The sequence below is a fragment of the Pantherophis guttatus genome, chromosome 1, assembly GCF_059756535.1.
Source record: "Pantherophis guttatus breed Tessera chromosome 1, ASM5975653v1, whole genome shotgun sequence".
In the NCBI taxonomy this organism is placed as follows: Eukaryota; Metazoa; Chordata; class Lepidosauria; order Squamata; family Colubridae; genus Pantherophis; species Pantherophis guttatus.
In genome coordinates this window covers 299,799,299-299,813,826 of record NC_142063.1, presented here as the reverse complement: position 1 = coordinate 299,813,826, position 14,528 = coordinate 299,799,299, and the positions used below count along the sequence as shown (strand labels likewise).

General features: G+C 37.5%; 1 protein-coding gene across 2 annotated transcripts; it reads left to right on the top strand.

Annotated features, from left to right (window-relative positions):
• The first annotated feature begins 14 nt into the window (after window positions 1-14).
• TATDN3 (TatD DNase domain containing 3) lies at window positions 15-11,513 on the top strand. Of its 2 annotated transcripts, none has more exons than XM_034427786.3 (10): window positions 15-193; window positions 1,926-1,958; window positions 2,510-2,583; window positions 4,039-4,123; window positions 5,163-5,225; window positions 6,065-6,174; window positions 6,938-6,993; window positions 8,236-8,348; window positions 9,070-9,150; window positions 11,270-11,513. In XM_034427786.3, the coding sequence occupies exons 1-10, from the start codon at window positions 143-145 to the stop codon at window positions 11,411-11,413; spliced, it is 810 nt and encodes a 269-aa protein (XP_034283677.2). In that variant the 5' UTR covers window positions 15-142; the 3' UTR covers window positions 11,414-11,513. The 2 variants fall into 2 exon arrangements, with proteins under 2 accessions (XP_034283677.2, XP_034283678.2); XM_034427787.3 differs by having other exon boundaries at window positions 49-193; window positions 9,073-9,150.
• Window positions 11,514-14,528: the final 3,015 nt, after the last annotated feature.

The following is a 14,528-nucleotide window of genomic DNA, read 5'->3' as shown; positions in this document are numbered from 1 at the left end:
GCCGTTCTGACTTTCCCGCCCAAACCGGAAGTAGAAGCAAAGGATCCTCATTTAACGCTTTGCCATCCCCCTGACGGTGGAATCCAGAAATAGGTCCGGGTAGAAACAGCAACTGGGACAGCTGCAGTTCCGAGTTGCCAGGATGGGAGCGGTGGATTGTCACTGCCATCTCGCGGCACCCGAATTTCAAAAGGTAAGTGGGTTTGGATAAAAAGGGGGTGGGGATACCAAAATCCTTACTGAAAGCTCTTATTTAGTCACCTTCAACCTTTGCAAAAGAATCGCGAGTTTTCTTCATCTGGAAATATTGTTATTTAAGGGTGTAGGAAGGATTTAGGTTACTGTTTGATATGGCAATGTCTGCCCGAACTTGCCGTGTGGCATTTATTTATTTATTCAATTTCTATACCCGCCCATCTCAGTCAATGAATCTGGGCACTTGCAATTCAAAACGAAAATGATTATTAGGTGAAAATATATATATTGGTCCTATCAGGGGAAGAATACACCAAGGATTTCCCCAAAGATTGCAAAGATTTGTGGATCCTCTGGTTATACTATGGAGCAGTGGTGAAATCCAATTTTTTTTTACTACCGGTTCTGTGGGTATAGCTTGGTGGGTGTAGCTCGGTGGGCGTGGCAGGAGAAGGATACTGCAAAATTTCCATTCCCACCTCACTCCAAGGGAAGGATACTGCAAAATGTCTTTTCCCACCCCATTCTGGGGCCAGCCAGAGGTGGTATTTGCCAGTTCTCCAAACTACTCAAAATTTCCGCTATTGGTTATCCAGAACCTGCTGGATTTCACCCCTGCTATGGAGGCATATCTTCCTGACTCTACTTAGGGCTGATAAAACTGCAGAAATCTGAATCACTTCTAAATGGATACAGTGAATAATGAAAGCAACAGAAGAACATGAGCCGAGGTGGCGCAGTGGTTAGGGTGCAGTAGTGCAGATACTTCAGCTGACTGCTAGTTCAGCAGATCAGCAGATCAAATCTCATCGGCTCAAGGTTGACTCAGCCTTCCATCCTTCCGAGGTGGGTAAAATGAGGACCCAGATTGTTGGGGGCAATATGCTATTTAGTATACTGTCTTTGGTGTAAGCTTCCCAGAGTCCTCGGAGAGTGGGCGGCATAGAAATATGACTAATAAATAAATAAGAAGAATCTATAAAAATTCTAGCCAAACTATGCCAGCGTATCTGGATAAAGACACAGTAGTCAACAGATTGGAAGAGGTCAATCTACGTTCCAGTACCAAAGAAAAGAGTTTACAGGTAGTCCTCGACTTACGACCACATTTGAGCCCAAAATTTATGTTGCTAAGTGAAACATTTGTTAAGTGAGTTTGCCCTATTTTACAACTTTTCTTTGCACAGTTGTTAATTGAATCATTGCATTCGTTAAATTAGTAACATGGTTGTTAAGTGAATCTGGACTCCCCTTTGACTTTACTTGTCAGAAGGTCACAAAAGCTGATCACATGATCACAGGACACTGCAACCGTCATAAATATGAACCACTTGCCAAGCATCTGAATGTTAATCATGTGACCATGGGGATGCTGCAAAGGTCGTAAGTGTGAAAAACGGTCATAATCACTTTTTTCAGTGCCATTGTAACTTTGAACGGCCACTAAATGAACTGTTGTAAGTTGAGGACTACCTGTATTATATTTCCTTTTTTCTCCTTTTGGGGGCTGTTTTTACAATATTTATTCTTTTTAATGTATTTTCTGTATTATGTTTTTGTATCTATTTTATCTGTTCGTAATAAAAATCATGGGGGGGAAAAGAAAGAAATGTTAGGCTGCATTACTCTTTATAGGTAGAAAGAAAAGCATGCTGAATCATGGCCATAGCAAATATGCTATGCTTAAACACAGTGATCTGCCAGCATAATAACATTTTAACCTTTTCCAGGACATTGAAAATGTATTGGAAGATGCCAAAAAGGTTTGTAATATTTTTTACTTTAATAGTTTCCCTTTATCAAACTCTAGAAAGAATGGATGCAATAAGGTTTCCTGCCTTGGGTAGTGGGTTGGACTAGAAAACCTTCAAGGTTCCTTCCAGCCCTATACTTCTATGATTCTTTCCTGAGAACTCCCAAGTGTCAGAAGGCCTTTTTTGAAAATTGAAAAATGGAGTGCATGGGTGGAAACTGTTTACGGATGACGCAAATTACCAAAATTAGAACTTCTATGGTTTAAGGAAGTCTCAGAAAGGAAATGTTTCTCCATCTCCTTTCCTCAGCTGTTTTCTTTTCAGCAGAATGAACCTGCAGATCTATATGCAGGTTTTGTGAGACAGTCAGAATTGCCACAGAAATAATGTGAGATGCAGAACTTTCCTTTTGTAAACTTTCTGTACACAGATTACTTTAGAATCAAGTCATTGACAGTACCATAATTTAAATGTGGGAATAATATTTTTGGATAGATTTACTTTGGAACAGTTTTATGATTTGCTGCTTTTAATTCTATCTAATTTATTTCCTGTTTCAGTCTAATGTTTTGGCCCTGGTGGTAGTTGCTGAACATTCTGGAGATTTCAGAAAAATTATTCAACTTTCAGAAAGGTACTAATTTTTTTATTTTTTTTTAAATTTTGATTTATATGCTGCCCTTCTCCGGAGACTCAGGGCGGCTTACAATGTGTTAAGCAATAGCCTTCATACTTTTGTATATTTATACAAAGTCAGCTTATTGCCTCCACAAACTGGGTCCTCAATTTACCTACCTTGAAAGGATGGAAGGCTGAGTCAACCTTGAGCCTGGGGAGATTCGAACTAGCAGTAATTGCAGGCAGCTGAATGATAATAACAGGCTATTAGTCTGCTGCGCCACCAGGCTCTACTAATGTTTCCCGTCTGTACTGAATGGGATGAAAATAGTTACAATTTAGGATGTAAAGAATTAACCAGTTAGGTATATCCATTTAACAGGCTTTTGGAATAAACATCTTCATTTGCACTTTTATCGTGCTTCTTTTAGTTTCCAAATTAAATTGAGCTATGCTGTTGTTCAATAAATATCTACGTTCAGAGAAAATGTTAAAAATGTATTGAATTTTTGGAGTATTTCTTTTGGAATATTAGATTCACCCACAGTATTTTACAATGAAATTTTAACAACTGGGTGTAATTTGATATAATATGCAGGAGAACTTCCCAAGAATTCATTTAACATTGGAGACTAGCACTTGGTTGCACTGAGAGATCAATTGGTTTGTTACGGTCCTGAACGCGAAACACAAGCCTATAAATGGAAAGAGTGCAACCTCTTTTTATAGATTTATGCAAATTGCAGCATACATTTAATCAATAATTGATTGGATTATGGCAATATCTGTGTTAATGAGAAGGTGGAAAAACGAGAATTAATACAGTGGCTTTTTTTGAGTTGTATGAAGGGATCTAAGCCTGTGCATGTTAACAGGTTATCTTTTCTAGATGTTATCAAATGCTTGTGATTTCCAGCTATCTCAGTATCTGAGTCCACATTCCATTTGTATTTTATGGCTCAGCAGGGTCTTCTGTTTGGTTAATCTGGCATTGTGCTTTTTCCTTCATCCATTATTCAATATATACTGTATGAAACTTGAGATACTTTAACTCAGTGGTGTGCTGGAACTGGCTTGCAAGAGCCACCTGTTAAATTTTCTGGAATTTTGTGTGTTGTTTGAGAGTAGAGTTGAGCCACTATGCCTAATGTGCCGATCATCTGTTTTTCAGCTAGCAGTGAGGCGCAGCACCAACAATGGAGCTAGCGGAATCAATTCTTAAACATTTATCAATACACTCCTGCCTAGATTGATATTCTTTTGCACAAAACAAGTAAAGTTGCAGTTGTTTTCAGATGGTACTCAGAGAAGGAATGCATTGCAAATGTAAGAATTAGGAACAGAAAACTAATTTACTTTCTTTTATTTATTTTGTCTGAAATAAGTATTGATTTATTTAACATTAATTTTAGTGATTCAGTGTAATATGCACCTGACTTAATGCCATGCCTTAACAAATGCTTATGTCTAGGTATCCAGGGTTTATTTTTCCATGCTTGGGCATCCATCCAGTTCAAAGTATTCCAGGTGGATGTGAACGCAGTGTTACTTTAAAGGTGACATAAAATAAAATTACAATTTTACGTTCTATACATTATTAAGTCTATATTGTGTCTTGATTTGTTATATATTTTTCAGTCTTTATTAAACTGTAGTCAGGAGTTCTTTAATCGTACAAATAAAGAATAAAGTTCAGTGAATAAAAACTTGCCTAAGATCACAGAATAAATCCATTTGAGAATGGGACAACTTATTAAAAACAATCACATTTCTAAAATAAGTTTGGTTTAATCGAGTCACTGTATCAGTGAGATGGATGGCAAAAAAATCTAATAAATAAAGTAAGTAAAAACTAAATGCTAGACAAAAAAGAATAAGGCATATATTCATAGCTACCATCACAAAAGACTAAACACATACGGTAAATAAGAATATCTACAGTAGATACGGTACAGACATAAAAGCATATCATTAAAATGCCCCTTATTGATTTATTTAGATCAGTTTTATGAGAGAAGTTTGCCTATTACAAGTCTTGTTGAGAATACTTATTAATGAAAGTTTAGAATTTCAAGTTTAAAAGTACAGTTCTAAGACACTTCTTGTAGAAGCAATGGGGCACATCTTATATCAATATTTTTATAAAGAGAACAAAGGAAGAAGCAATGTTTTCCATTACAAGTATAGTATATGAGTACTCAGGATTTAGATAGGAGTGTCCTATAGTGTGCCAGGAAGAAATCTTTGTGAACTTGGTTGATCCTCACATATATTTGAAAGTAAAATTCAATCTTTATAAGACAAGATAACATTTTGGTTCCATGCACAATACAAAGTTTTAATGTAGATTAAGATATTCAATATAGCAGTGCTTTCAATCTTTAAGAAGTGTGGACTTCTGTTTTTAACTATGCTTTTAAAGCACTGTTATTTTTATTTTAAACTGCCCAGAGTCACTTAAGTGAGATGGGCAGTGTAGAAATTTAATAGCTAAATGAATAAATAGAAATCAAGAGAAATATGAAACTAAATGAGCAGAAGCAAACATGTACATTTACTTTAATATTCATTTCATCTTGTTAAATCTTTTTGCAGGATCTAGAAGAAGCATTCCCACTCATTGAGCTGTATCAGGATCATTTGCTGGCAATCGGGGAGGCGAGTAGAATCATCATAACATTTTTATTAGGTCTTTTTCATATATAATTTTTCCTCTGCCAAAAGCAGTGTGTATCACTTAGAATTAAGCCCTAAAGAGTAGAATGAAATTTGCGTCTAGATAAAAGTTTCTAGGACACAATACTGCAACCCAACCTGTAGTGTTTACACATTACACAACTTTAGATTTAATTTTTGCAATACACTTACCTGGAATTAAATCCTATTGAATAAAATGGGCTTATACTAAATGTAAGCGGACTCACACAGAATTCTACAGACAGAATGGAAAGTAATATATCAATGTACAGTATGTCATGACAAAAACATCCCTGTATATTCCTTTGTGTATATAATTGTGTGTGTTTTGGAAACTGTGCAATTGCTAAAATATTTATATCTGTGAAAATACATACTAATTTATATATTTTGAATAGTTCAAATATAGAATCATTTAAAATAAATAAAATGTATGTTACATCCCCATTACATATCTATGTAGTTATCATAAATGAATACATATGGATACGTATGGATTGCATAGTATTTGCAATATATCTAGGAAATATTTTCCATATAAGGATTTTTTTCCATGTTGGAAATTATCTTTAAACAACAAGCATCTTTTTGTTGCTTTTGATCTCACAGAACAGACATATTTTTTGTGGTAAGCTTCATTAACTATTTACATTCCTGAATAAATGATTAAAGATTGCAAGTGTTCCATAAATAATAATTATTATTTGATAGATGGAGATCCTTCTCTTTCTCCAGGACGACAAATTTCCTCTAGTTTTTTCTCACAATCAAAACTCATCTTGTGTTTTTTCCCCCTATAGATTGGTTTGGATTTTACTCCCAGATTTGCCAGCAGTGATGAACAGAAGGAAGGACAACGACAAGTCTTGATAAAACAAATTCAACTGGCAAAACAACTTGACTTACCTTTGTAGGTCACTTGTTGCAAAAATATAGCTGTTTTTATAAGTTATAGAATTAGAGTCTCTTTGCGATACTTAGTTTCTTTAAATGAACTTATTTTTCTAAAAATCTGATTGCATTTTGCATAGATCCTACAGTTAATTCGTGTACTGTAATTATAATGCAACATATTGCATTATTGTATAATAGTTATATAGTGATTTCAAATGTTTTCAAACATTTTATTATTCTGTTTCATATCCTCCAATTGTAAAATCAACAATTCAACAAGACATCATATGTAAATTTTAGAAAACTTCAGGATGGGAATGATGTTCCATAGGGGCAGTGCCACAGAAGAGAAGGTGCATGCATGTTACATGGGATGGTTTCATGGAAGGGACTCTAAGCACACCCTTCCTTGTTATTGTGAGAACTCTTAGAGTTAGAGAATTCTAGATTTAACTGAACTGACTATGGCACCCATTTCCTATGGCACCGATGTGAAATGGGTGGCTATACAAACAAATTAGATGCTATGATAGAGAATAGACTCATCCCCAAATGTTTATTTTTTAAATATTGTGATATTTATTATAACTTTACTATAATAATTACCCTATACTTAAGTCCTAGTACAAATTAAAGGTAAATTAAAATATCTAGCTGAAATCCAAAAGCTTAGACATGCTGCAATCTCAGTCAGATATAGCTGGTTTATCTGACCCTGAACATCATGCTAGTTTTGCCAAAATCTCTTGCAGAGTTTTTGTTCTTTTTATTTATTCTAGAAATGTTCATTCCCGCTCAGCTGGAAGGCCAACGATTAACCTCTTAAAGGAACAAGGTATCATTTATTTTACTTAATGATTTAAGTTTGTTTAGCTTTCTTGTTAAAATATGTGTGCCCCTGATACGGGATCTCATCTCCATGGGAGTCTAAGTCAACTTTTCTTCTTTAGATGTTATATCAGAAATATGAGGAATATATCCCTAAGTAGTTGCTTACTCATCTGCTTTCACTGCACTTTTCAAAACCATGCTTTATTATCGGAAGAAGCACAGACATTTGAAAATCTGAGGCTGTTACATTTTAGCAAGATTTGAGTATTGGCAGGATTTGTGATGAAATCCAAGGCCCTATTTAGCAGAAGAAACTGGAAGATCCCCAAATCTTGTCACATTTGCCACATTTTGAAATTAATATGTTTAATTAGGGGCTAGTTTGCCACATTTTGCAACAAATCATGTAGTATATCAGGTGTCAAACTGACGGCCTATGGGCCGGATGCATCACATGCAGGTCACGCCTACCCCAGCTCCACAAAAGGAGAAAATGTGAACCGTCAAGTGACGCAACGTGACACAGCGAATTTGACACCTGTGTAGTATATCTTGCAGACTAAAGTGCTGGAGAGATATAACATCACAGAGCCCAAAGTCTAAAATTTCCTAACTACTCTAATGAGTATAATATGTATTCTAAAATTAAACAGCACTTCAATACAGATCATATGATATAAAATATTTTTTGCAAATGGATTTCCCAAATTGAATACTTATTTATTTTTGCCTTCGAATGATTTTTGCAAGAAATTCCTAGACCAGGGGTGTCAAATTTACGGCCCATGGTCCGGATGCATCACATGCTGGCCACGCCCACCCCCAGTTTAGCAAAAGGAAAAAAGTCCCGATACCTCATGTGATGACAACGTGACGACGTGAGTTTGATACCTCTGTCCTAGACTATTAGAAACAACCGCATTCTTGAATCACATAAACAACATGATAGGAAGTTGTGTGTCTGAATTTCTAGTTTTAGTAGCGCATCCTTCTGTAAGGAATTTAACAATAATTTCTGCCTTTGGATTATTGTCAGACAAGTTAAGCAATCGTGCAGAAAAATATAATATCACTATATGAAAAGGGAATACAGGTGATCTCACTTTACAAGAGGGCATTAAGCTGTTTCTGTTGCATAATATGGGTTTTGAAACTTCCTTGATGTGTATTTGGCTGCATATGTTAGGTTCTGACATTATAATTCTACTGGTAATGTGACTTATTTCCCGGCTATTGGGATCCTCAGGTGCTGAGAAAGTGTTGCTCCATGCATTTGATGGCAAACCAAGTGTAGCAATGGAAGGAGTGAAGGCTGGATATTTTTTCTCTATCCCTCCCTCAATTGCAAGGAGTGAACAGGTAAGGATCAAGGAGCAAAGCCTTGAACAAAAGTTCTTTATTTATGGCATTGTGTAATACAAACCTAAATGCATGTAAGCATACTTATGAACACACTCTAGGACAGGTAAAAAGGTCTAAATCAATCTTGATTCTTGGTCACTACCTAAGCAAGTTCCTAGTTTTCTTGGCAACCGTTTCGGAAGTCACTTGCCATTTCTTTCTTCCTAGGGCTGACTGGGTTGAGAGAGTGACTGGGCCAAAATTATCCAGCTAACCCCATCTCAAAGGTGGGATTAGAACTCATGGTCTGGTCTCTAGCCTGATGTCTTTTACAAATACAGTACATCAAATTAATTGTCAGTTATTAATCAACTGAAGGATTCAGTTCAGTGAAATTGTATAGGTTCTCCTGCTTGAGCAGGGGGCTGGACTAGAAGATCTCCAAGGTCCCATCCAGCTCATTCATTCTATTCTATTCATTGCTTAAACAAAAGAAGCAAGGTTTCTCAATGGATCTTGGACTTTTTCAATTTTTAAAAATCTGAATATACTGAAATAGGGAATAAAAATTGTTTGGACTGTATAAGTATATAAAGACAAAATATTCAGCTTCTGGCAAGGTACATCTTTCAATTGTTTATATGAAAATTATCAACTGATTAACAGTCTTTTGTTCAAAAGTTTGCCTTTTCAGCTTAAAAGCTATAGATGTTGATTCCTTTCTGTGATTTCCTTTAAGAAGCAGAAACTTGTGAAACAGCTACCTCTAGAAAGCATTTGCTTGGAAACTGACTCACCTGCCCTAGGACCTGAGAAACAGGTGAGGACCCATCAGTGATTCTATCTTGTCAAGTTCAGCAATAATACACACAGTGTAACAGTAGAATTTATTGTATCAATTGAAGTCTGTTAAAATGACAGACTAAATGACTATTAAAAAGACTCCCAAGTGTAAAGAAAGGGGGAGGTTATCTCAGTGAAATAAACTGCAGGTGTTATTTGCCCAAAACTGGTGGACCAATGGAGCAGGGGTGAAATGCTCCCGGTTCGGACCGGATCGCCCGATTTGGTAGCGATGGTGGCGGGTGGTTCGGAGAATTGGTAGCAAAAATCCCTGCCCCCCCATGCCCAGCTGAGTCGCACCATCATCGGAGGCTTTTTTTTTAACTTTTAAAAGCATTTTTTCTACCACCTCTTCCAACAAAAAAATGCTTTTAAAAGAAAAAAAAAAGCCTCTGCTGATCAGGCAACTCAGCTGGGATTGTCAGAGACTTTTCAAAGCATTTTTTTTTACCACCTCTTCAGCCAAGAGGTTGCAGAAAAAAATGCTTTGAAAAGTCTCTGACGATCCCAGCTGAGTTGCCTGATCAGCAGAGAGGTATTTTTTAAAAAATACCTCTCTGACGATCCCAGCTAAAAAATACCTCTCTGCCATCAGGCAACTCAGCTGGGATCGTCAGAGAGGTATTTTTAAAAAAGCCTCTCTGACGATCCCAGCTGAGTTGCCTGATCGGCAGAGGCTTTTCAAAACATTAGAAAAAATGCTTTGAAAAGTTAAAAAAAAAAAAACTTGGCCACGCCCACCCAGTCACATTACCCTCCCTACCAAGCCACGCCCACAGAACCGGTAGTAACAAATTTTACATTTCATCCCTGCAATGGAGTGCTTGAGCGTGCCACCTAGTAGGAAATATGGAAATTGTTTCTAGGTTGTGATATTGTCTTTGCACATCTCAAACGCTGAAGTTATACCTGTGCTACTCTGTTACTCGTGTTTGGACCAGAGATACATTCAAGTAATTTGTACTTATTTGCAAGTCTGAACATTGTGTTAGTGGTGCACAGGTTGTGCTTGGCACATTTGCTCAGAAGCAGCAGACTGTTGCAATTTAGTTTTTCCACCGATGTCTTAAGGGAGATCCCTTAAGGGAGGAAGATAAGAAGGAACTAAGTCATTAAGGAAACAAAGGAAAAATGTCATCTGAACGAGACAAAAGAAATTGAGCCTGAGCATGGGGGGAAGCCCCCAGATCTTATCAATAGCAATACCCAGACTTATAAATTAACAAGGCAAGAGTAGCTGGTAGTCTTTCAATCAACAAAGCAAAACAAGCAAAGACTTTGGGAGATAAAAGGGGTCCTGAAGCCTTCCCACTCTTTGGATCCAGACTTGGCAGCTTCGGTCTGAAGAACCAGTTCTGCCTAGTATTTGGTTGAAAGTGTCCTGAGTGTACAAGTAGCTGTTTTCTAGGGCTTTGAGTGTGTGACTGAGTGACCATAAATCATACTTGTAAGCACTTGTAGCACCCATGATCACTGTCTGTTGCCATTTTAGCACTGAAATTGGCCAAAACGATGAGTTTGTCACTGGTGGGGGGTTGTTTGGACAATCTGGTCCAGGTCCTTGTAGAAAGCTTCCTTGTCTTCACCTGGACTTGTGACAGTTGGTGCATAGGTGCTGACAATGGTGATATACAAGGCTTGCTGAGAGAAAAGCAGAATTTCCTAATCTGTTCATTTATTCCAACTAGCCAGATGTTGTAGGGCAGGCCATGTTTAGGGTACCTTTTCTAATCTCCCTCATGTGAAGGTTGGTAGCATTATTCTAGGAGGGCTGCCCAGTCACCCTGGATGCTGCTGGACATCTCTGCTGTCTTGGTTACAGAAACAAATGATCCAAGAGCTGGTTCAAGGGCCATTCATGTGCAGATTTATGACAGTAACTGCCAGTGATTATATCTACCTGTTCCTTTATCACACCTGCATTACTGCAGGACTCAATCAATTAGGTTTGGACTGAGAAGATTTGCAGATGAGTTGTAAATGAAAAAGAATTGCTCAATAGGAACCTGTTATATAATTTTATAAATGTTTATAAACTTTATAATTTTCTTTATTGAATTTTTAATAAATTTTATAAACTTGTAATTGCATTTCAGGTGAGAAATGAGCCAAAGAATATCTTCATTGCTGCAGAATACATTGCTAAAATAAAAGGAATTTCAGTGGAAGATGTTTTACAAGTAACAACACAGAATTCACTGAAGGTCTTTCCTAAACTGAAAAATTTCCTCAGGATCTAGATGATGTTCTATAGTATCTGACTTTAATTCAGATTATTTAAATATATGAAATTACATCAAATAAATATCTAATAGAAGAGCATATGTGTAGCTCAGAGTTGAACTGTGGAGTCCTTGGTGCTCTTTAAGCTTGGTTGTTTGCTTGCAGATGTTTTATTACCCAACCAGGTAACATCATCAGTACAAGTGAGTGTGGCTTGCTCCCTCTTTATACACAGTAGGTTTCTCTGGAGGCATGATAGCTCAACAGTTAAAAATGCTGAGCTTGTTAGCAGGAAAGCTGACAGCCTGGGTTCAAGACTCAAGTGTCGCGCGATGGAGTAAGCTCCTTTTACTTTCCCCAGCTCCTGCCCACCTAGCAGTTTGAAAACATGCAAATGCAAGTAGATACATAGGTACCATTTCTGTAGAAAGGTAACAGCATTCTGTGTGCCTTGGTGTATACTCATGCAGGCCACACATGATCACAGAAATGTCTTTGACAATGCTGCCTCCCATGGCTAAGAAACAGAAAAGAGCACCACCCCCTAGATCAGCAGTTCTCAACCTGGGGATCGCGACCCCTTTGGGGGTCGAATGGCCATTTCACAGGGGTCGACCAAAGCCCTCTCTCGCCCCCCCCCACACCTTCACTCACCCTCACCCTCACCCTCTGCCTCTGTTGGATTGCCGGTCGCCAGTCGCTTACCCTGCCCACTCCCAATCTATTGCTGAGTCCCAGCTGATGGCTAGAGGGAAAAAAAACTGTTTAAATTCTTGCCGCGGGGCTTCAAAGGGCCGCCCTACAGCTGATCAGTGTTAAAAAAACAAATGAGTACACTGGTGCCTGCAAAAATAGAAAAAAACAGCCCCTTTCAGCTTAAGCATAGGTTAATTACCATAAGTTGATTTGATCAGCGTCCTGACTCTCAGCTGATTTGCTCTCAGCTGTTTTGCAGAGGGCTCTGTTGGTAAAGAGGTAAATTCCTGGAGCAGATTTTTTTTCCCCTAGCTATGCTGAAAAAGCGAAACTGAAAGTAAAGCAGGGTCTTTGCTGCAATGTGACAAAATGAGGCAGAGAGAGATTTCTTTTTCTTTTTCCTCACCAAAAAAGGTAGGTGCAAAACTGCAAACAATGGGAAATTTAGGGCAAAAGAGGAGGTTCAAGATTTTAAAACACAAAAGAAAAAAAGCTCTATTTAACTAGGGAATTGTAATAATTGAGATACTATTAATTGTATATTGTGTTGAAAGCAGAAATGGTTAAGTTGTGGTTTGGAGGAATATATGGGGGAAATTATTTGGTTTATTATTATTGGTAAATATAATTAATTGATTTGTAAGAAATTGGATTGCATGGAAATAATTGGAATATTCATGTTCATATTGATTAATATACAAAAAAGATAGTTATATAACTAATTGATTTATATTAAAATGTTGAATTTGTATTAAACAACTGTATTACATAATTACATAATTAACCAATGTGAGGATGGATATAAAAATAGATGACAATGCGAAGGGGTATAATATAGAATAGAAGGGAAAAATTGAATTTGATTAAGATTAGAGATGAGGATGAAGGGTAATATTGTTTTTTTAAAAAATAGATGAGGAATAAATATGGCAAAAAGAAAATATAGAAATTGTAAATTTAATTGAAATTTAAACACTGTTTAAATTTGTGAACCGGCCAAATACTCTGTTCAAAGAAAATACATTGTATGTTTGTATGTGTGTTTCTAATTATTGCTATTTATTCATATTTGTTCTCTTTTATTCTTTAAAGTTTAACAATTCATTCTTTATCTTAATATCTTTATATTTGTTTGGGGTTGGTTTTCTTCCCTTTCATCTTTTTTATTGTACAGCAATTTTTCTCCTCAAACCTACCACCTCTCTCTTTTCTTTCATTCTTACTTTCTCTTCCCCCCCCCTCTTCTTCTCCTCCCTACTTCTTCTTCCTTTCTCCTTCTCCTCCTCTCTTCCTCCCTCTCTTACCTTCACTCTTACTCTAATTTTCCTTCCCTTCCTTCATCCCTCTCTATTGCTGTATCCTTTTATGCATATGGACTACTCAGAGGGCTGAAAAAGTTATTTTTGACTGGTCCTCGCACTTTTGACCAGTCCTCGAACTTACGACTGTCCTCACATTTTACATTTTTGCCCTATCTTGTCACCATGGTGAAGAGAAGCAGTTGTGAAATGAGTGACACGGTTGTTAAGAATGCTACAATGGGCATAAATGATGACCAGTCATAAGTGCGAAGACTGGTCAAAAGTGCGAGGGCCTGTCAGAAATCACTTTTTTCAGCCCTCTGGGTAGTCCTTTTGTGCACATGGACTACTCAGAGGGCTGAAAAAGTTATTTTTGACTGGTGCTCGCACTTTTGACCAGTCCTTGAATTTACGACTGTCCTCACATTTTACGTTTTTTGCCCTATCTTATCACCATTGTGAAGAGAAGCAGTTGTGAAATGACTGACACGGTTGTTAAGAATGCTGCACGGGCATAAATGTGAGGATGGTCATAAGTGTGAGGACCAGTCAAAAGTGCGAGGACCTGTCAGAAATGATTTTTTTCAGCCCTGTGAGTAGTCCCTATACACATAGCCATGGCCACCCGGTCACATGACCAGCTAGCCACACCCACCCAGCCACATGACTTCCAAGCCACACCCACAAAATAAGCCACGCCCATAGAACCGGTAGTAAAAAAATTTAGAACCCACTCCTGGTTGGGGGTCACCACAACATGAGGAACTGTATTAAAGGGTTGTGGCATTAGGAAGGTTGAGAACCACTGCCCTAGATGAAAGACTGGACAGGGGAAACTTTTACCTTTATCTTTAGGTTGCCCTGCCAATTTTGTTGGGGATGTAGTTTTATTCTTGGTAGCTCCTTGATTAGAGTATTGCTTTCTGCTTATGTGCCTGTTGTTAATCCCTGCTTATCTGGATGTTGGCTGCAGGAGAGGATGTCTTCTGCTCTTTTTGTTTCTTTCTTAACTTTTCATTTTGTGTGAATGTGGTTTATCTCTGTGTCTAGGGATTCTTCCAGGAATTTTTTGGATCCAGCTTGGTCTAGGATGCTCAGTTTCCCAATTGAAACTATGGTTAAGTCTGTACATGTG